The sequence below is a fragment of the Larus michahellis genome, chromosome 7 (genome assembly GCF_964199755.1).
Source record: "Larus michahellis chromosome 7, bLarMic1.1, whole genome shotgun sequence".
Lineage (NCBI taxonomy): Eukaryota > Metazoa > Chordata > Aves > Charadriiformes > Laridae > Larus > Larus michahellis.
In genome coordinates, this window is record NC_133902.1 from 6,539,923 (window position 1) to 6,563,654 (window position 23,732).

The 23,732-nt window shown below is 38.3% G+C and overlaps 1 protein-coding gene across 2 annotated transcripts in view; it reads left to right on the forward strand.

Moving 5' to 3' along the window:
* Nucleotides 1-1,050: 1,050 nt before the first annotated feature.
* MED13 (mediator complex subunit 13) overlaps nt 1,051-23,732 on the forward strand; it is a 54,404-nt gene continuing 31,722 nt past the window's right edge. For both annotated transcript variants that reach the window (XM_074593921.1, XM_074593922.1), the window contains exons 1-3: nt 1,051-1,262; nt 3,224-3,458; nt 13,319-13,487. In XM_074593921.1, the coding sequence (XP_074450022.1) occupies nt 1,197-1,262; nt 3,224-3,458; nt 13,319-13,487 (470 nt within the window). In that variant the 5' untranslated portion in view covers nt 1,051-1,196. The remainder of the gene's footprint in view (nt 1,263-3,223; nt 3,459-13,318; nt 13,488-23,732) is intronic.

Below are 23,732 nucleotides of genomic sequence, written 5' to 3' on the forward strand. Positions count from 1 at the left end.
GAAGAGACTTCGAGGGTCACCCGCAATTTCCTCCTTCCACCCCTCTCCCCCTCCCTCCTTTACCCACGGAAGGATTTTTACCCAACGGAGGATATTTTGGTTTCGCCCTCTCTGCGAAGAGTATTTCTTTTTGGGGAGGGGGGTTTTCCACCGGGGAATTTAATCCCCCGCTGGGCTGCTAAGGAGACTTTTGCGGCCTTTCTGTCTCAAGGAATACCTTCCCCCTCCCCTGCCCCCGCAGATGTTTTTTTGGGGTACACCCCAGGAAATTTTTCTTGTTCTGCCTTTACGATTTCCTCGGACTCGCCGTGCTTCTGGCCCCTAAAGTTTGTTTTTATGATTTTAAATTTTAATTTATTTGGAATATTTTTGGAGCAGGGGAGAAGAATCTGACCCGACCCCCCACCCCCCCCACCCTGTTGCCCTCGGACTCCGAAGAGACGAGCCTGGATTTTTCTCTCTCTCCCACAGCCAATCCTTCCCAGTCATTCCACAATTTGCCCCTTTCTCATCTGATGACTAAAGAAACAGGAGGAAGAGGAGGGAGGTTTCTGGATTAATTGCCCCCACTGGATTATTTATTTTTCCTACTTCTCGTAGGAATTGCTTGGCATCTGAGAAGAGAGGAAGGAGGGATGTCAACTGATTTTTACCCCTAGCCCCCCTGGATTAATTACCCCATTTTTATTCTCTTGTTGGATCAATTACCCCTTCACCTTACCTCCTCTCCCTCCCCTCCTTATGCGAGTGAGAAGACAAGAGGAACAGGGAGGATTTTGATCTTAATCTCCCCGTCGTTGGATTACTTACCACCTCCCTCTTTCTGTTCTCCCCTTCCACGGTGGCTTTACCCCCCCACACCCCGTGCGATATCCAGAAGAAGAGAAAACGTCTTGAGTTTCTCTTAATTTTTTTTTTTAAATTTTTTAATATATTTTTTTTTTATCCCCCCCCCCTCTTCGATACCACTCTCCTCCTGGCTTATTTATCCTGCCACTGTTTCGCGTGCGTGTGTGTCTGTATGTAAATCCCTTATTTAATTGTATTATTATTTGTGCGTGTGCATAGTCCCCCATCCCCCCTTTCCCTCTCGGTGTCTGTCTCTCCCTCTCCCTCTCTCTCTCTCTCTCTCTGTCTGTCTCTTTCTTTCTTGTCGGAGGCTGTGGGATAATGGCGTGTGGGTTGTGGCTGTGAGGATGAGTTCCTGCTTCGTGCCGAACGGGGCCAGCCTGGAGGATTGCCATTCCAACCTCTTCTGCCTGGTAAGTGCCGGCCGCCGGCACCCGCACGGGGACGGGGAGCGAGGAGGGAGAGGAGGAGGTTCGGGGGAGGGGAGGAAGGGGCAGTGGAAGCAAAGCAGCCATTTTTAGCATAGCTTCTGTTGGATGAGTCCTCGGAGTAGGCCCTGCCTGGAGCCAGCCAACTCTCCCATGCCCCTCTGGTTCCCCCTCCATCGCTGTCTGTCTCGCCTTGCCCCTCCCTCCGCTTTCTTCCTGGGTAGTATCCTCCCTGCCACTCGCCTTTTCCTCCGCTTTCCTCGCCTGCAACTTTTCCTCCTTTTCCCCCCTGTCTTCCCATCTCTGCTTCTGAGCGTGGTGTTTCTCGCAGGAGGTAAGGAGACCTGCGGCTCCTTCTTATTTTCAGCCCCACACCTCGAGGAACTTTCCCTTTTCTCTCCCCACTAATGACATCCCAGGCAAACCAGAGCCCAAACCTCCCTTCTTCCGTGCTTTTAAAGTGCTCTTTTTTGCTGCATGTTTTTTATTCTGGAGGTCTGCTTTTGGTGATGCACTCTCTGTGAAGCGGTGGTATCTTGTATTTTGTTATGCACCATTTTGTGGTCTTTTTAAACCCAAGTGTGAAATCGTTCAAATTGTTGATTTTGGTAGCTCCCAAAGTAAATTTGATTTAACGGGACTGTGATGCAATTTTTGGTGGCTGTGCAGAGCTGTTTCATCTGCGTTTTAATGCAAATCAGCTAATCTTAGCTGACTGCCAAATATTTATTATTCTAGAGATGGTTACAAGTAAAAACCTGTGCCAAGCTGTGGTACTAATGTTTTTTTGGATGGAGGGGAATCTGGACAGCCTGAACATGTCTGCAGCCTGCATCAGGCCTGCAGCTCCATCGTAGCAGTGCATTTTTAAATCTTAAAGTCTTTCTAAAGTATCAACTGTTGCAGACTCCCCACCTTTTGTCTAAATTGCTTCTCCTCCATGGTAAGAAGGCTGCCATGTTAGGTTTAAATATTGCAGTAATCTTATGTCTGTTGTCATATTGGGAAGGAAAAAAAAATATTGACTTCTTAGCAAATGCCAGCCTACCTTATTCTCCCTTCTCAAAGAGAACCCAGGGGCAGAGCCTCCCCTACGTGCCTTAAGGTGACTGTCCTCATGTGAAAAAAAAACTAGCGCTAAAACTTGGTGTGGTATTGCATTGTACATAATCCAGGAATTGTCTGTTTCCCATTACATATAGTAGTAACTCTTTTACTTTTTATAAAGTCAAATGATTTTTTGCCTAGAAGGGGATTTAGTGGATTATATTGTGGACGCTAGTCTGACGTATAATTTAATGATAAAAACAGGATTTAAGTTCTTAAGTTGTGGTGTGAGAAATTAAAAGTGTGATAGCTCTGGGTAAAATAACCGTGCTTGAGAGGCTTCCTGTGTGAGATACAGAGAATATTTTACAATGGAGAAACTTGTGAAATTTTCGGAAGCAGTAGGTGGCTGAAAGAAGGTATGCTTGAGTTAGATTTACTATATTACCTATTTCCTTAGAGTAATCTTGGGTTGAAAAGGTAGTGTATGCATAAGTAAGCAAAAAGAAGGACGTTCTTTGCTAAGGCAAGTGTTTAGTAGATTGGACAGTTGCAGTCTGCAAATAATTATGTTACTCATTTATCTTTCACTTTTTTAAAATTTTAAATCAAATCTGACTTTTCTCTCTGTAATCTTAAAGCTGCAGTGAAAATGAACAGCTCTTGCATTACTGCAGTTATTAAAGGAGATTTTAAAACAGGGTGCCTGATTATTTCCAGTCTATCTTCCAAGGTGCACAAAACTTACAAGTATGGTTTCTGTTAAATTTTGTTGGATTAATCCTTCCTTTCTTCCTTCCACCCACCTCTTCCTGTGCCATCATCTTTTTATAGCAGGATGTTTCTGTTGGGGATGTACCTACACCAGTGTCTGACAGTTGTTCTTTTCCTTCCCTTAGGCTGATCTAACTGGGATTAAATGGAAGCGATATGTATGGCAGGGTCCAACATCTGCCCCAATTCTCTTTCCGGTCACGGAAGAGGACCCTATTTTGAGCAGTTTCAGTCGCTGTCTGAAGGCAGATGTACTCAGTGTTTGGCGCCGAGACCAGAGACCTGGACGCAGGGAGCTATGGATATTTTGGTGGGGTGATGACCCCAACTTTGCCGACCTTATTCATCATGATCTCTCAGGTAGGAGGAAATTTATACCTTCTTTTGGTCAGTGAAAGGATGCTGTTCCTCAGGGCTGTCTTCTGCCAGCCCTTAGAAAATCTGTACTAGATGAACTGTTGTCTATAGATAAAATAAATTTGCTGCTACAATCTACACCAAATTATTATGGCAGCGCAGTGTTCAAACAGCTCCTGTCTATGTTTAGGTGGTCTTGGACGACTAGATTTTCAAGAAGCGAGTTTTTGCTCCCCACTTCTTTCTTTTGAAAAAAAACCAAAACACACAAGCCTATGAATTTTGTCAGCTTCTTCACAAGAAGGCTGTGCCTGTGATTCAGAACTGATGTCTTAAACATGTTTTGATAAGATCCCTTTTGTTGGGCAATTAGAACTTTAAAATTAAAATAGTAAACCCCATTTTATTACGTAATAACAATTGTAGGGATCTGTGCAACTCTTGAACCGTATGGAGTTCTTTTGATTGGAAGTCAAATCATTGGTGAGAAGCCCTCGAAAGAAGGCATCTGAAACTAACTTGCTGTTTTTGTGCAAGGATCTTTAAACCTTGTGTGTTTATGCTCCCCCTTTTCCAGTGCTCTGAACCTGTACCTGCTTTCAAACTTAGGCCTTTGAAAGTCTAACAATATCTATATTTTTCAGTAATGTTGTACTTCAGATTTGGCAGCTTGTTTTGCAAATGTTTGCTTCTTGATCTCCAGTAGATGGTTTTCCAGTTGCGTATCAGTAAGGTGGTGAAGTTAGGTTTTTAAGCCGTCTGTGTAAGTGTAGTGGTAAGACTACACTAATTCTAGAAAAAAACAAAGTCACATCACTCCAATTTCCTTTCAAGTAACGTACAGTATTCAGATTACTGAAGTGTAAAATGAGACCAAGGTTTGGTGACCTGGTAACCAGAAATTGTTAACGCTGGCTTTGGTTTGTGGATAGCTGAAGAACAAATACAAATTTGAAGTGCCGCTGAGGAAGTTGACCTGAAACAACTTAATGTGTAGAAATGTAATGCCATATGATCTGAAAAACAATTGATGCACTAAAATGATGTTTATTTCTTTGAATAATTGAATTCAAAGATTTGGATGTTGCTGGTATTCCTGGCTGTCCTGGAACTAGAAACTTTGTATCTTAAATGGCACTTACATTGTAGGTTGCTTGATATTTTAGTGCATTTATGGCTTCCTTATTTTGCCCTGTGAATAACCTCAGTCTTGACCTGCAGGGAACATCCTTTGTATGACTGAGATGTAACTTAGACTAAATGCTATTTTTGGCCTGGGCCTGCCCTGAGCAAAGACCAACACTTGTGTGAAAGTATCTATGTAAATTTTGTATGTTGTTGGCTGATGAGATTAAATTGAGACAAATAATGTTACATTGTTTTTTGAGTGGAAGATCAAATAAAGGTTAAGCCATTTGGAGAGTGCATTTCTGCACTATCTGGCCATCAAAATTATTTGTTTGAGCAACTTTCTTTGCATTATATCTTGAATCTATCTACTCGTGATATAGTACAGAGGTACCTTTTGAAAATAGTGGTGTTCTGTAGCTGAACTTTTAGATTGGTGTGTATTTATGCTTTTATGGAATTACACTTTTGCGCATGTAGATAAGCATGTATCATCCTAGGTACTTATCAACTCTTAACCTCTCTTAGGGTATAAGGGAGAGATAGTAGAGGATTAGAGTCGCCTAGCCATGTCTTTGCAATTATTTTGGGTATTTTCTTTGTTCAGGTCACCTGTGGATGTCTGCACTTCAGAAGGGAGGCTGTTCTACGCATCTTGCTGTTAGATATTTTTCTAGATAAATGCTCATCACTCATGAGAGTGTTACCTATGTCTGTGTGTAGATGTAGCTGACATTTTGGTTTTTGCAGGCATGTCTTTGTCTCCTTTTTAATTAAAAGGAGACATTATAATCTCTTAGAGTGTGTTAGTCTGCTTGGCTCTTCTGACTAGAAGTTGATAAAGATATTAATCAGCTAGATTGTGGAGGAGATGGCTGAGGAGTGCCTGCACCTGCATTTCTTCTCTTCCCGTTACACAAAATCTTAATGTGAACCTCATACAAGAAAGAATTATGGCTGAACCCAAACAATGTTATCTGACCTTTGTTATAGACCTAATGGATTTTTTTCATCAGTGGACAATTTCTCCTAGTAATTCACGTTGCCCTGTTCTCCCAATGCTTGCTTGTTACATTTTCAATGGGAAAGATAAATGACTTCCTGGCAGAGGCTTGTTACCTGTAAAATTGATTGGCAATTGTTTGCTGCGGACTGTTGAGGTGCTGCCTCATTTAGAACTTTTCTACTCGGTAGGTGAAGAATTGCCCTGAAGGATGGGATGAGGGAGGAGGAGAGGGGCTAAGAGCAGTCTGTTGCTGGTAGCCTATCCTTTATTGCTTACGGACAGACTTCACTTGGGGAAGTGTGCCTTGAATGAGCTGTAGTTAGAAATATGCTAGGGCAATGCTAATAACTTTTGATTTTGTCTTCCTTTGGTATGAAACTATGCCTGTTAAGGAGAGGTTGGTATTTTGACAGTTTTTGACTTTTTTTGGTGATTTGTAGTTTCAGTGAACAATGGACATTAAGTGTCTGGAACACATCTTGGTTATCAACCCCTGGGGATCTGAAATATGGCAGCCTTCAAGAATCCTTTTGTCCCCTACAGAGTGCCTTCCCAAGATCACTTCAAGAGGGAACATACGGTTTTGTGGGTGTACATATCTGCATATCAGATTAAAAAAATAAACTATATCTCTCCCTCTTCAGCCTCTACATTCTAGAAGTTCATTCTTTGCCCTGGAGATATGTTTGAATGCCTGCTACTGGCTATATCTAAATTCTTGTATCAAGCCTTGGATAACTGTCTTGTTGATGGTCAGGGTTTGTTGTTGCCTGGGGGCATGTCAAAAGGAGACTTGTTCAGAGATGCTGATTGATCAGTAATATTGACTTCACTCAATCATTTTTTTTTTCCTTCCCCAGGAAACTACTTACTGTATGTAATACCAAAAAACCCATAAGTCTGTTTCTACCCCAACATAGCTAGAGGCAGACAGAAGTGAGTGAAATGTTATTTTATCCTCTAACAATCTCAAAGGTTATGTTTTTGTTGTGACAGTGAGGCTTGATTATAGTAATTCCTGCAACTCAAACCTTAAAGTAGAACATCTCTTTGAGTTTCAGAAGGCAGTGGTCTCTCACTGGTCTAATCAGCAGTGATTTTTATCAGATTCATTCTTGTTTTAAAGTGGTTACCTGTACACTTGAATTTTTATTTTATTTTTTTTTAAATTGGCAGTAGATGGTTTCAAACCTGAGAACAGTTGGGTATGAATTATGTACAAGACATAGTCCCAAGGAAATAGTTACAATTTGATTAATGCTTGGATGGGGAAATGCTTCTGTATGCCTTTGACCTTCAAATTGCATCTTTTAAATGGTGAGCTCTAAGATGCATCTTTTTTTGTTCCGGTGTCTATTAAATCTCGTTAATTTACTTTAAAAATTAAAGAATTTTCCTTCTACCTGTCATATATCAACTTAATCAGTTTTTGTTTGCGGAACACTATTTCTCATGCTGCTGCGAGGGATAAATGTATAAAAATAACGCTAGTCTTGGCTCTTTGCTGGGCTTGTAGGAAAGCTTGAAAGAGTAAGGAGAAAGGTCTGTGTACTGATGCTGGTCTGTTCATACTGTATGGTAAAAGCAGGAACAGTCATGGCAGCAAAGACTTCTATGTGTTGTGTAGTTCTCAAGATGCGTGTTATAGATCAAATCCTTGTCTCCAAACAAATCTGAATTGGTTGTTTTGTGCTGATGTTAGCATTCAGTGCCTCATTCCTTCTAATACAATGGAAACCAGAGTATGAGCCAGTTACCGTACTGAGGGTTCTGCAAAAAAGCCTGCCAGTTGCAAGGAGTCGGCAAAGCGAGCTTTGAAAATAGTTCAGCTAGTGGCTTGCATTTTTTTTAATAGAATTTGCTTTCTAAAACTGTATAACTCCTACAAAAAAAGTTATGCTTTTATAAAAAGTTTTGCACCTAATGTTAGTATGGTGAGCTTAAGTAACTTGTCTGTGGTGGATACGTGTGTTCCTATGTATGTAATAAGAAGGCATTACAAATACTCCTTGCCGTGTAGTGAGTGCATTGATGCTTTAGCATTTCTTTAGTCTTCCATGTTAGAGATGTGTGCACTTAAGCAAAACTGCTGATAAGCATTATGCAAAAATTACTGAATCAGTCTTTGTATAACTTCTGTGACTTGGTGTGAGCACCAGCTCAAAGCTGGTGTTTAACTTTTTTCCTTTCTTTCTTTTCTCCTGACCAAACATGCATGTAAAATATCTGTGGAGTAAAGGTGAAAAATAGTTTGTCACAGTAAATGAGGATTTTGCATCTTATTGTGTTGGTTGTAGGTACAAAGTCACATGTGTAATATAACTCTATAAATAAGAGCAATGACTCCATGGGCACGAAGGATAGGATTTAACAATATACGTGAAATATATCTGCATATGGAATTACTCAAAGACAGTGTGGAGGAGGATATTGAAACATTTAGCTAGAAAGTTTTTCAGCTTTTCTTTTCCCGTCACTATGCAGTAGGTCTGCTGACCAGCCAAACTGACATCCAACAAATAGTGAAGGAAAGCTGTTATCTTGTTATCCTTATGAACAAGCATAGCTACCTGCATACAAAATGGTCATACTTAAAATTTTTTAATATTTAGAAAAATATTCTGCTGCATAGAGAAAGCATAAAACCTATGTATGTGATCCTGGTAAAGGGCTAGCATTACAAAAACGGACTTGTATTGGTGCTGAATATTTTGAGAATGGTATTTTGGACGGTAGCGCATGTTTTGGCTTGCTTCTCGGTTGATGAAATTTTGCAGCTAGTTTGGATATCTGGAGTCTTCTATCTAGACTCTTGTCCATGAATGTAGGTAACAGATACAGCTCTACTAGAAACAAGCTTAAGTTGTCTTACTAGGATTCTGCAGTTGGTATTTTTTAATTGTAGTCGGTCCCTTTTTCACACAAAATTTGTTGCTTCTCATTTATTTCATAAGGGACATAGGTCCTTAAAATTATTTTTAATAGGTTAACTGGATAACTCTTGATTTGAGCAACTTTATTTAATCTTAAAGTATTTAACTTTAAAAATGTATTTTTTAAATAGGAAACTTTACTTGAAGTGTATCTGTCATATTATTACAATACCGCATACAGCAGCAATTTCATGCCACTTTGCTTATTATACTTCCCTTGTAATCTGAAGCTCATATAGGAAGTTTGATTGTATAAATCAGTTTTGCATCAGTCTGTTTCTATAACAGGCAGGCTGTCAAATGATGACAGAAAGGAAGCCTGTGAAGGTAAGTAGTACTTCTAAAAGATGTGTCTCAGTCGTGATACTAAGGAATAGATTTTTCCTCTGTATAACTGAAGTAATTGTGGGGGGAGAATTGTAGTCCAACGTAGAGGCTTGACTGGTCTGTTTCTTTGCATCATTTATTTTAGAGGTTCATTGAGCATTAGTAAGATATTTTTAATGGTATGGTAAACATATTCAGCCTTTTCAAGAGTTGATGCTTAGTGATGTTTTGCTGATGTGGCCAGCTATATGTTAAAAGGAAGAAGGGGGAAAATCCACATTCTTTAAAAGTGTTCTTGAAAGCGTCATTTTTAGTACTGTATTCAAAATTGGTGTTCTTGCAAAAAAAACAGGCATTAAGCAAAGATCTGTTTATTTGTTAGCAATCCTTGATTAATAAACTTGGCTAAAGATCTGTGGGTAACAAATATGGTTTAAAACACCTGACTTGAATGAAATTAAAAGGTTTTAAGATACTGCTTTTTCAGAATTCAATAAAAATTGCAAGGCTTTTGTATTGTGAATGTGCTTCCACACTTCTGCCTCCCAGTGTGCTTGTCCAAGAGCACCAGAAAGATGGAAGGGCATAATCAGTAAAAATGAACTTAGCTGCTTCAGGTGAACTGTATGAAGAATGTAAAGTAGAACATAAAAGTACTAAAAGCAAATAGCCTCCTACAACTGTTTCGTTAAATTGGATGGTGGTAGTATCAAGGAAGTGTTGATTGAGGAAGTCTGTTCTTTGTGTAGTATGAAAATTGCTTTTTCCTGGCCATTTTTTCCATTAATTATTAATTTCCTGGTAATTTTTAACTTAATTTAAGGAAAATTCTCAGCCCAATATGTGGTGTAAACAGAGAGGGAACTAAATTCATTATACTGGGATGATACGTGTATAAGTTGATCAATGGATTGACCAAAAGTGTGTTGCAGAGAAGTTGAATGGTTTGGGCAGCTAAGAGAAGTAATAAAAAAATAACATATTTGTAACATTCAGGTTGCCAGGACAGTTTTGTGGATAACACTCGTCTGAAGTGAAATTGTGGCTTAACACCTTCTTAAAATGAGTCAGCAACTTATTTTGGTTTATTAACACTATCAGATTGAACATTTGAAGTTATTGTGTTTAAGAAAGCTTAGAAGACAAAAGTGCATCTTCCTCTCCCTCTCTTCTTAAAAATGGTTTACTTTGTACAATTTCTGTTAAGTAGGTGGATTTTTCTCATGTTGAGAAACAATAATTTGAATGAAGAAGAAAAAATAGTTGGGAGATGTGAGCAGATGTCATGTTTCTCTCCTTCCATCCACCACCCTAAAAAAGGGGGAGGGGGGAATGACTAAATAGACTTTGAAAAGACACAGAACACTTACTGCTATTTTTTTTGCGTGAATTTGAATAATGTTCTGAAATGAGGGTATCTTTAACCGTCATCTTATTTCACCTTCCCTTTCTATAGCAAGATGCACTTCAGTTTGAACAGGTGGTCTTATTTTGGGTACCGGACATTCATCCTGATCAGGAGGCATGCTTACAGCATGCTATGTTTTTAAATATTAGGGGTTTAATTGTGACTTCCATCTAATGCCTTACACTTTCTCCACATAATATACTTGCCTAAGAGCTCTCTGTTGCAGCAATAAACTAAGACAGCAAAGAGAGCTCTGAAGAATTACAGTCTTGTGGCAAGTTCTTGCATGTAAACTTTTGTTCGTAACTTGGTTGTCAGCACAACTATTGATGTTAAATGAAATACCTAGCACTTTGGAGTGTCTTCAGAAAATTGAAAGCTCTCCTTTTTGTCCATAGTACAACCATCAAAATACAAGCTTTGAATTACGCTTCTGTATCTTTGCGATTTCAGCATCTTTCTTCTCATTGATGCACTAATATGTCAAAACAAAATTGGGCGTAAAGGCTGGAAATAGCTCTTTCTGTTTCCTCTTATAATGGGTAATTGATGCAGGGGATGGTCTTAGAATGATTCTTTATTTTTTTTTTTTTTTAAATTACGAGAGCCATATAGAAACCAACTATTTAACCTTTGAAATGGCGTGGAGTTTATTGTGCAGTTAAAGTCCAATATCATTAAGCCTTGTAGTTAATGTTTGCTCTATCGAGCCGGTTGTTTGCCACCGGTTGAGCGGCGTGTGCTGAGCAGCAGAACTGCCCGTAGGACGGGGCTGCTCCTTTCTCTGTGTCTGCAAATCGCGGGGCTGGGGAAAAATGCCTCCTCTTGGCACAAACATTTTATACCCTTTGACTTTGGACCTTTGTTGCTTTTTGTTACAAGCTTCTTGTATGATGTTTATTTCTTGAGTTACTGTATTATCTTGTAGCTCTATGGCTTTTAAAAACAAGCTTTTTGCTGAACTTCAAAACTGGATTAGGGTGGTGGGGTGGGAAGCTCGTCGTGAGGCCTTTTATTTAGGAAATGCGGTTCCTTGCTTTTCCTTGTCTTTACCAGAAAATTATTTCATGTAATGATTCATCTGTAATGATGCACACCTCACTTATAAATTATGTGGCAGGTTTGTTTACTCTTATTCTGTCCCTCAGAGAAGGATACTGGGAGTAATTTTCTTTAACTCACAATACTGATCTTGAGTGGAAATTTACTTGTGTGGAATCTTGCAATATACAAATATGGCCACCACATTCTGGTTGCAATAGTATCTTGAAATTCCTTTCTCTGTCATCTTTGCCTGAGGTGTTGTTTATTGTAATAATCTGTAAGGTGTTTGTTGTTTTTTTTTTTTTCCTAAATAAAACTCTTGGGTGTCTGGTTTTCTACATGCTCTCTAATTTAAGGATATTGAGACTTTAGTTAATACTATTGTAACCTTTTAAGCTTGTAAGTGGCTTCCAGATAAAGGTGAAGGGGCTTATTTCAAAGGGAGATTTAAAATGCAAGGACTTGGCTGTATTACTGAGGTTTTCTGACCATCGAGCAAACCAGTGGAAAGCTGTTTGAACCAAAATCCTCTGTGAAGGAGAGGTGAACAGAGAGGTTGCTGTCGCAAGACCTGTTGTATGAAAGTAAATCTAAACCCAGGCCTCGCTTCTCGGAGGTGTGCAGAGAAGGCCTAAGGGGCAATGAATGAATGTGAGAGATGAGCAACTTGCTCTAGCTGTGAGCTCTGAGTGGGGGTTGGAGCAGATGACCTCCACGGGTCCCTTCCAACCTAAATTATTCCATGACTATCCAGAGACTGAAGTAAAAATATGTCTCCTTATCTATGTCAGACAGTCTTCTAGTCTGTTCTGCTGCTACCTGGGGTATAAAAGCAATGGCATTATAACTATGCTAGGTTAGTCCAAGGAGACCAGTAGCGGACCCTTAGGGATATATGTAAAACATGATATACAAGGAATTGGTAGGTGTAAAGATAAGACCTGATTGCCAGTAATTTAAGGACAAGATCTTGAGTTCTCTTATATTATCCTCTGTATTAGCGTGTAGCTGGGAATGAATGATATCACATATATACTGAGAGATACTACAGGAACTTTCAGATGTCCCTCCCTTTACTTGTGGAATTTAGTTGTAATGCCATTGTAATTTTTTTGTACCGGTGCATATACTTCTAGGGCCTGTAAACTATGTTCAAACACTGATTATGGGCCAGAGTGGTTGAAGAGATTACAGCTTCTTGTAATGAATCTTGCTTTCCGATTTGGCAAATCAACTTGGCTTGTGTAAGTTAGATTCTACGACCCTGATTTGTGGGGCACACAAGATCTCAATGTTTCACTTCAGAATCCTATCAATATGAACTGGGCTTTGTCTTTCTGCGTGCTGTTTTCCTCTTCTGTTATATGTATAGATCAGAAAGCAGGACTAGCCTGCTTAAATATCTGTGCTTTTTATTCTGAATTAAAAAGAAAAATTGCAGTTGTGAGAGTCTTCTGGGGAGAATCAAATTGCGCTTACACATTTTCTGGGTATTTGTTTTCCCCTCCTCTGGCAAATTGATAAACATAAATATTGTTGATCAACTGACTCTTAGTGCCCTGCTTTCTTCAGTCAATGGTAGCTAGAGACACTAGGATATATTAAAAGTTTGTCTTTGGGCAATTTATTTTTAAGCATAATTGTCGGCTAAGTCTTCAGGATAAGCAATTCAGACTACCCAAAACACAAGCCATCTTGCAGACAGATATACAGTGATTTTGCAGGCTGAAATACGTAACGTACTGGTGCTCGCTGTTTCCTTTTGTGTACAAATAGCTGTTGAATCTTTTTTTTTTCTTGTGTGAGACGAGATATTTTTATAGCTGATTACTTTTAGCAGTTATAGTGTTATAATGTGAGTAGAGTTATTATCTGAATGTTACAGGCTTTTTTTGGTTGCATGTGATGCTGTGAATGTCTTAAAAGCTTGTGGGAGAGAAAATGATATTGTGATATGTGCATGAAATAATAGGATGGAATTCAGTGCTAATTTATTTTTTTTCCCTTTGCCTTATAGAAGAGGAAGATGGTGTTTGGGAGAATGGACTTTCTTACGAATGTCGCACTCTACTTTTCAAAGCCGTTCACAACCTGCTGGAGAGGTGTTTAATGAATCGGAATTTTGTACGCATTGGGAAATGGTTTGTGAAGCCTTATGAGAAAGATGAAAAACCTATAAACAAAAGGTAGGATGTTTTTTATTGCTTTATTAAAGAAGTTATGCAGTTTATTGAGGCTTTGTGCTGGAAGAAACGTTTAATTAAGAGCACTCTGTTTGTGATTTGTTTGGGAACCCGGATCTCTGATCTTTCTTGTTTTTCTTCCTTTTTGGATTTCTTCAAAACTTCCTTATGATGAAAGGAAGTAACACTAAAGGTAGTAGTCAGTCTTTTCTGTACTGGTACCCGTATACAGACGGTAGATAATAGGGATATTGGAAAAGAGCTAGAGTCTTCTAGAAAGGAATAAAAGGATAACTGTGTGAAGAGATCTGCTGTGGACTTGCCAGTATAGCGACTGGGAAGAATTCTGATTGTAAATACTAGGAAAGGCTCATTCTTTGAACAGGCAGCATCTAGAGTGCTATTTACAGGCACCACGTGAGGTTTGGATAAATTGCATCTTACAGGAGATGTTGAGAAGAGAGTTTGAAATGTCAGCTCCTGATCAGAAAGAAGGTTGTCTGGGAACACTGGTGTTATAAGAATACATGTGGCCTCCACATTGAGGGGGAGGAGGGTGAGAAGAGAATTTTTGATCTAAATTGGAAGGACTTCTTCTCATGGTTCTAACATGGTTTGACACGGTCTATGTTGCCTAGCAATAAATAATGAAATGAATAAAAAGTAGGTTAGCTGGAACAAGTTTAATCGCTGTTCTCAAATCAGCTTTTGAAATACAAAGTAATTTAAAGCTTAGACGATGTTTTTTTTTTGGGGGGGGGGGTTGTGTGTATATGTATGTGTTAAATGTTGCATGCAGGAAATCTTGAGATCAGTGGCTTTGCTTTCTGGGTGTGGAGTTGGCCATTGTTGGTATCTTTTGCGATGAATTTAAAGTTGAAAGAAAATTAGAGCTGTTTGGGAGCAAAAGAAGCAGAAGCACATGTTTGTGTGTGTTTCTGTTAGTAGCTGTGAACTGCTGCTTTTAATTTAGGTATAAGCTTGTCCTTTAGTTCTAGGCATCTCTTTCTTCACTCTGGTCAGGGCAAATGTTTCCTCTCTGGGGTGTCCTTGTCCATCCATTTCTTCTGTGTGTTGTTGCTATAAATCAATAATAAAGAGTTTACTTTTAACTATTTAGACCAATATTGTCTTGGCACAGTCTGGGCTTTCCTCATTTGAGGAACTGGTTTTCCAAATGGCCATTTGAAACTAACATTAGTTATGTCATGGCATCTCTTATAGTCATTCTGTAAAGCTCTCCGCAGCAGCTGGATAAGCTGATGAAAGCTTTTAAAATAAAATAGTGGTGTTTGTTTAATTTGGAGACTCTAATTCTTTTTTCAAGAAGGTCAGAAGATCAGCATGCCTAATGAAAATAACTGAAGGAATTGTGTGCTTACCCACGCAACTACTTCATCATAAGCAGTCCAGAACTACTGGAAAAATATGTAGAAAGATTTACACAGATCCGTGTAAAACAGTCTCTTTGTAGAGAAATCTCAATGTTTCTGCTGGATAGCTCAATACTAGGTGATATTCTTGTGATACTCTGAGTACTGGCTTTTGTGAAGTGAAGCCAGGGGAATGGTTAACATACGTGCATACTCTTGGCATATTTGGCTCATCCCTTCTGGGAATATCTATAATTTGGATAATCTCTCTGGAAAGTTAGGCTGTTCAGAGATACCAGTTCAGGCCTCTGCCGCTCCCAGCAGCTTCCTGTGGGAGAAATCCAAATGATTGAAATGGGTGCTTTATGATACCACCTCTGTAGCTAGAGAGTGTGTCACTCTATGGTTGAGGAGGAGATATCAAGTGGAGTGGATTTTGGTCTCTTGTATAAATTGGAGTACTGTTCTAGTCCAAAGGGACGTTTCTCTTTTAACAAATGTTGAGCATGGCATTGCAGCAAACTCAAAACTCAACACTCAACATAACAGGACTTGCAGCCTGCCTAGAAAACGCTCCGAATGTTCCACCCAGGGTGCTAATATGTTTCTTAACAGGCAGCTGGTATTAAGATTTAGTTTTTGTTTGTTCTAGAAAATTCTTGCATATTTTTCCTTTCTTAGGATCAATTTAATCATCAAGATGTACACTAAGTTTTATCTTTTTTTGTAGTTGTGGCTGACAATTAAAAACCAAAACAAACTACCAGCAACCCCTCCCCAAAGCCATTCTTCTGTTCATGGTTATGGCTGCACATATCTTAAGAATCAGAACAGTTTTGAAGCTATATTTTTGTCTTTTGGGCATTTTTGCTATCTTTCAACTAATAGGAATAGTAATATTCATAATGCTATTCCCAGAAGCACGTCATACTAGCTGCTTGATTTAGGAAGAATAGTCTTTTTCAGAAGACTTTCTGTTTTTTCCTCTGTTGGAAATGTATATATCTCCCCGAAAAGTAGTGCTTCTCCTATGTAGAAGTGGCGACAGATGAATGTGGCAGGTATTGCATCTGTTATAGGGATTAAAGCCTTTCTGTTCAGGAAGGTTGTAATTACTTCTTTATATTGCTTGTGTTGATTAAATGTATATCTCATTCTTAAGGAAAAAAATGTTGCCTGTGATGGTGTTTGATATATTTTTTTATTCATCCTTTCCTCCTTAGAAAACACTGAATAGTGTGAGAAGTACAGGAAGAAACTGTGTGTACCCAAAAATAGGAAGGCTTTGCCCCACTCTGGTATCCCGGCATGAGTGTTGTCTTCATTTCAGACCTTGTCACCGTTATCTTTAGTGCCTACTTCCATCCCGTGTTGCTATGTATGCTTTGCTTTCTTTGGGACTCTTCTTTGCGTTAACATTCAGAAACTCTGCGTATAGAATTCACATGCCTATATAATTTAGAGCCATTTAGTATGCTGGGGATACGAAGTCTGCTACCAGCCTGCTTCAGATCATAATTTATACTACCCTGCATTTTGGGGCTTGCTTGGCCACTATAGAGACTTGTTCTCTGTGTATTACAACTACAGATTTCGATAAGGTTGGTTGTTCTTGCTGGCAGTCTTTAGTTTCAGAGACATTGATTAGAGACTGCGCAGTCAGTGCTCTTGACAATGGAGGCAACTTCTTAACGTGTGCTTTCCGGAGCTGTGGTTGGTCAACGTGCAGGACTTTAGTCCCACTTTTTTGAAGGATGCATGGAGCTATTTCTTTAATTTGAAGCTGATCCCATTTGGATTTTTGAGTTCTGCTTGAAAGCATCTGGTTCCAGAAAATGTGAGATTTTGTTATCTGTTCTCCCAACAATGAAAGTCATCATGTTGCGCTTTTTGCATGTATGTGGTAGTGCAACAGACCTAAGGCTGTGATTTCTGATAGGTGTTTGGCTGGGATGACAGATCCTCAGGCAGCTGTGGCTTCCCGTCTCTTGCTCTGTTATTTTTCCTCCTTGTTAAGGTTATATTAAAAAAAAAAAAAGTAATTTTCATTGTTGTGTTGCATAAATTTTAACTTTAATAGGACAGTCCTTAATGTTCATAAACTGATGCCAGTGTGGCATATGAAAAGGTGACCAAGAAAGTAAGAATTAGATGGTTTTAGGAGTCACATCATTAAACATAATTAAACCCTGAACACTTAAAACAGACAAACAAACTTATTAAACTAACCTCATATTGTTGTTTAATACATCTTAAAAATTTTGCTATGGAAAAAGTAAAAACCTGAAATGTTTGCATTATGCGGTCACATGCTGCATGTTGACAAGGCTGCAAGGTAATAACCATGACCTGCTCTTCCCTCCCTCCCCCTACTTCTCCCCAGTCTAAAACCAGCATTCGAGAAAAGTGAGACAGTCGTGTATTTGGTGATATTTGATCTGTTAGAACAAGTCACGATTGCCATGCCTGAGGAAACTGTCTGAGGTTTCCAAGTATGCCAGTTCCATTTCTGTTTATAGATAGGACAGGAATGGAGCGGCTCACTCCCTAAAGTGGGTGCAGTGGGTTTTTTCTTGTTGCTTGTTTTCAAGTAGGTGATTTTCAGTTTTCAGGAATGGACGATGGGGGTCAGCAGAACAACAGTAGAATAAAAGACTAAAGAGAAGGTTTTGCTAATGGTCTTAGATGTAACCAAACAGGGAAAAAAAAATCATTGCCTTAGTATTTGTCACAACCTTTTTCAATCACTTAAAGCAAGGTAGATTGCAGAAGCTCAATAATGTGGTTTAAATGACTGCATATTAAATTACAGAGTTTGACGAATAGGAATGTCTTTCTCTTTTCTCCTTTCCAACCTATTGTGGTGTTATTGACACGTTCAGAAATATGGTTGTCTATGCTTTATTCAAATATCCACCCTTTAAGTGTATGAGACAGAGATTGTGATCTGCTGCATCCAACTGCCTGTCTACCTTTTCTGGTTAGACTGCTCAAATAACAGCCTTTGGATGAGACTTTCCCTCTTGCCAACTGGATGCTAAAATAGTAGTGTATACCTGGAATAAATATGATTTAGGAAATTTGTTAGATTAAACACTGTTTTAGGTACAATTCCGTAATGAAGATTTAATCTGACACCCTAATGAAAGTATGAAGTGCTTACGTGGAGGATATTTCTGAAGTTTTAGTCATAAGTACAACTTGCTAAACTTTAACGCAATTGAAATACCAGTAAGCAAATAATTGAGTAATGCTGATTTTGTGGGAGGATCTGATAAGATAACTGAAAAATCTAGACTACTAAAAGCTACTATATTATTTGTATAGTTGCTTTCCTCCCCTCCTTATAAATAGGAAATAATATAAGCAATTGCAGTGGGTGGCGAACCAAAACTTGTGTCTGACAAGTTCGCTTAAACAAAATACAAAAAACCACCACACACCCAAAACAAATTAAAAAAAAAAAAAAAAGAAAATAAAAAAAAAGCCAAAACTCCACTTGGAAAATTGTAAGTGATAAGCTTATCATAGCTTACAAAATTAAACTTGCTGCACAGGTTTCACAGGTAATGCTGTTTAACAGTAGTCTGTGTACAGGATTTTATAATGCCAGCCCACCGTTATTTTATTTTTTCATGGAAATACTATTTTGTCTAACTGATGTAAATAATAAGTATATGACTTCATGGACAATGCTGAAAAACATTCTAGATATAAACCCCCCCAAATTTATAAGCCTTTGTACATTTAGTTATCTTGACTTGAAAGGGTGCTTATCATAGTTATGAATAGATGTATTTTTTTTCTCTCTACCTCATCTTGCCAGGAGGGAGGTAAAAACCAGCCACAATGTATGTGATTCCCCGGTTTGGTGCGAGTGTGTAGGCAAACCTGTAGTCTTGGATGGCCGGGACGGGTGGGGCTGGTGTTTTTTGTTGGTTTTTTTTCTTTCATTTGGGTTACTGCAATGGTCTGGCAGCCTACCTCGGAAATGTTTATGTTGATAATGTAAGAGCAGTTACTCTGAAAGAGATCAGCTATTGTCCCTTTGGTCTTCACTGCCCTGAAGACAAAGGGAATGCTCTGCTTTCAGTCCTGAGCACACCTTTCTGCCTTATCCCCCTCTTTGGCTACCTTTTTCCTATTTCCCATGGGCTCCTCTTTCAATAGGAAGGGAGTACTTTGCTTCTTGATCCCTCTGGGATGGTGGTGTGAATAATTAAGGAAGAGAATGAGGAGACTTACAGGTGCTAAACTCAAAAACATCTTCATACTTGAGAGAGTTAACTATACAAGAATAACGTGTACCCACAGGTTTTGCATTTATTTCTATATATTTAATTTGAAACCTTAATAGCTGGAACTGTGTGGGTCTTCCTTGATACTGTTGCAGTATTTTCTGTTAGGTCTGCTGGACTGTTTTTTTGCGGGGTAAATTTCCTCCCTATGTTAATCTTCAAATCAAACAATGTCAACATTTTTTTACAACAGCTCTAATGAGCCTGTTCTGGCATCATGTACCGGCAGGAGAGCAGGTGATGTTTTTCCTTTTACTGTAGACAGCTGGAATTGAGAGCTGCTGTAAGTAGGACAGTGCAGGATAAACAGCAGGAGCTGAGAGCATTGATCACATGATTGTCTCTTTGGAATATTGGGTTGCTACAGAGACTACAAGCAGACAAATTTAGCACTTTACATCACAAAGCAGTTTTTTCTTATTTAGCTTAAGTTACAGTGGTAGTTGGTTCATCAGGAAGAACCAAGAAAAAATGATATGGCCCATAGTTTTTAGCTTTTAACAATAAATCTGTGCTCTTTTTGTTCACTGAACAATAAGATAATACAAAAAACATACAGATACTTCAGATTTTGTTACATGAAAATTTTATAATGTGTTTCAGTTTTGAACTTTGAAAAAAATCTGGTTTAACAAGATGTTTGTAAATGTTTCAGAATAAGCAATGTATTGAAAGCTGTTACACTTTGAAATGGAGTAATGTCTAGCTATTATCTGTTTTCCAAATATGTTCTGGATTCTTATTCTTTATAGCATATGTATATTTCATTGTGAAAGCTCAAGTTCAGATAATTGACATTTGTATCCTCAATAATTAAAGGATGCTAAAATGTAAGACGACAGGTTTATTAGTCTCATTTAAGTTCTGAAATACAGGAACAGGAGCAAACTTTTTGTAGTATTGCTTATAATTGTTTTATCTGGAGAAATAGATACCTTTTTTGTGTGTGTATAGATAAAGTTCTGATTGCATTCCAAAAAAAAATCAGCTTTGTTTCTTTGTAAGATGGCATGCTGTAGTTTTAGTAATGTACAAAAATTGCTCTTTGTTTCAACCTTGTTTTTATTGGGAGGAAGCTAAGCCCATTAATAGTGAAGTTAATTTAAAAATGTGGAAGTTTTTAGGGTGAATGTGACTTATTCTGGAATACAGGTCACTTGCTACATTTGTATTTGTTTTAGTGCACATAACTTGGCTATGGAATAAATAAATATCATTAACTTGCAGGTCTAACTAAAATCAAAACATCCTCAGCTATGTGAAAAATATTTTGGAGAGCCTCTTGACAGTAGTCATTAATGATGTGCTTTGAACTGGAAGGTTTTTTTCCTACTTTGCTATTAGCTATGTTTTTTGCTTTGTGTTATCATCAAAATCAGCTTTCTGCTGTATTTACCTTCATGACCATAGGGAGTTACTCAGAGATGCTTAGAAAAATGTCTGCTGTTCCATCTTTTTGTCAGTAGCTAGAGAAGCATCTGTATTTTGAGACCTTATTACTTCATGTTAAGATACAGAATATGCAACTTGCTAGAAAATGGAGATGTGCATTTGTTTAGATTTCTTTGCGCTTTCACATGAAGGATATTAATGTTGCTGCTTGGAGTGCAGACCTTGTGATGGGGCTGATGCAAACTCTGATGTTATAAGGGAACTTGTAGCCAACGGCAAGAAAGGCATGTTTGTAAATTGATTACTGATGACTCAAACTCTTATCATAGAAAGTAGTGCTGCAATGTAGTAAGTCTGTACGATAGCATGTTCCTCATAGAGAACTAGGAACTAATTTCTCTTATCCTCCATTTCCCTCAGCCTCCAGCACGTAAAAACCAAAAACACACACCACCCCCACCCCAATAACTAAAACAAAATCAAAGAAAGCTCCTGAAGTATTTAATAATTGACACAATTTGTGTACTTGCCTGGTGGTGTGTTTGCCTTTTTCTTTAACTTCTTAAATTAAGAAAACTCAAATGTTTTGCCTGGCAATTATTTTTGGTGCTGTGTTAATATAACAGCCTGATTCTAGTATTTTACTTATTTTATATTTAGCTTATTCCAACCAATGCATACTTAATTTCCCTCTCCTCTCTAGTCTGAATTAAGATTGTGGAGTTTCATAATTCAGGATTATGGATGGTGAGTAGAAGCTGAAGATTTAAAAATAAGAGCGGCTGTTGAAGCAGTATTGGCGTGAAGGCGGCTGCGTGGAAAGCTTCTCTTCGTTAGTGCGCTGCAGTGTTATGGCTGTACCTGGAAGATGTATATAGGCACAGAGAACTATTCTGAACAAGCACTTACAAAGAAAAGGTGGTAGATGGGTTGGCTTGAGGGAGTTGCTTCTGCTTTTCTTCTGTTAGCTCAGAAAGCCTCAAGTGGCTGGCAGCTTCACTCTTTTTCTTCTCGGTGATGAAAAGCCCTAGAGGGTTGCCTGACAAAGAATGTAATGTATCGTAGAATAGAGGACGACATAGTGCATGTTGAGCATGTGGTCAGGTATGTAATTCCTCGAGATTTATTCTTTGGCAGTTAAGTTGTGTTTTCTGTCCTACGCTGGTTGCTATAGTGTGTCTTAACCTGGTTAAAGGAAAAAGAAAAAGCCAACAAATAACTGAATATGAAGGGTCTTGGGCCTTCATGGTATGTGCGTGTGTCACCTTAAAACTTTTTTCCATTTAACTTTTTATTTCTAAAAGAACCTATTTAAATGTAAGACTGTATTCTCCAGCCCAAGAATTTATTATAAAAGGCTACTGTCACCTTTTGAAAAGGAACCTCTTTGATACTTTAAATAAATTTAAAGTGGCATACTGAAGTAGTCTGTAGTGAAGAATAACTATTTGGAGATACTTCTATTGGGGCAGCTCTGATGCATCAGTTGGGAACTCTCAGGTCTGTTGCTGCCGCTAAGTGTTGTCAGCCACTTATGACGTATTGATTCTTGGTCAAAACGCCCTGAAGGATCCTTCGTGCTGGCCAGTGCATACCAGTTTTTGGCAAACATTTTATAACAGTCTGAAAAAATGATGCATATTAATTAAAGACTTAAAACTGCAGTTGATGTGTTTGTGCTCTTAAACAAGGTGTGTTCTATGCCACTGGAAGAGAAATGGTAGAATCTGAATTGTGACAGCCATTAGTTCTGGGACAGTAATTTTACTTTGCAATATCTGTTTTCCTTATCTAGGAAACAGTAGAAAGTATATAGTTTATAAGGCTATGGTAAATATTTTGGTGAGGTTAGCAGTGCTTCAACTTGGTAAGCCTAAGCCACTCTTGTTTCAACTCAGAAGTAATTTACAAAGACAATCTAGGAAAATATGAGATGGTAATTATAAAAAAAAACAAACAAACAAAAAACCCAACAAAAAACCCAAAACCAAACCCCACCATTCAATCTTTCAGCTGAAACACTTGGATGCTTTTTTGAATTGACTGTTAAATGTGCTGTAGGGTTTTTTAGTTGGAGGCTTCCTCGTTGCTTCTGCTGTTGTAGTCTCCGTGCCTTTCAGCCGTGGTGTGGTGCTGATGTGAAGTATGCAATCTAGCGAAGAATGGATTAGTGAGGTTCCAATGCAGCTAGTGTTTGTGAAGCACTTTGAAGATATAAAGCTCTACATAAGTACTGATGTGGAGGAAAAAACAGACCTAATTACCTTTTATCAAGAAGGTATTTTCAGATTTGCTAATGGAGATGTAGAAACTTCATGTATATATAAATTTTAGTGTGCTTTCCCCGCCTACCTTTCATTTTCCCTTACAAAGGTGGAAGTAGAAATTGTATTGAAATTGTCCACATCAGTTTCTGTTTCTTTTCTCATGGAATCATAATCCTTTGTCTCTGAAACAAAAACATCTTTGTTTTGTATCATTAGAGTGAAGAGGGAGCATGGGGGAATCAAAAATATTTTTATATAAATGTATTTTAATGGACTATAGGTAAGGACCGAAAGTTGCTTAAAATGGCATTACTTCCAAAGAGTGTGTCTCTCTCTGTTTTGTTTGTGTGTCTTTGTTGTTTTTTTAAATTATTACTTATTTGATTTTTAGAGTTGCTTTCGTTATTGGAACTCATTCTGACTCGTATACTCTGACCAAAACTCATAAGAATGCTCGTTCTGATGACACTTCACAACATCTGTATTCAGAGATCAATTGGAAACAGGATTATTGGTATTAAAGTTCTGTGATAAGGACTTTATTGAAATTAAGTTAATTAGAAATATTAATGGAGTAACTTCATATTCAGGGTCAGGCAAGAAAATGAGATTTTGGTAGAACTAGGGTTTGACTTTTTTTTTTCTTGGAATTTTCTGTTAAAATTCTGTCTTCTGCTCTTATGTATGCATATGCACCGATACCTGACTGTAATTGTAAAAGTAAAAAAAAAAATAAAAATCAAAAAACCCAAACAACAAAGCCCCCCCCAACCAAACCAAAAACCCAGGAGGGGATATCAATACTAGCTTTAAGAGAAGCTACTATTTTTTTTGCTGTATCTGCACCTCGAGGACTTCTCTGATTGTCTCTGCATGCAGGACAACAGTTCTGAGCATTGAGGTACAGGTATTTTTTTT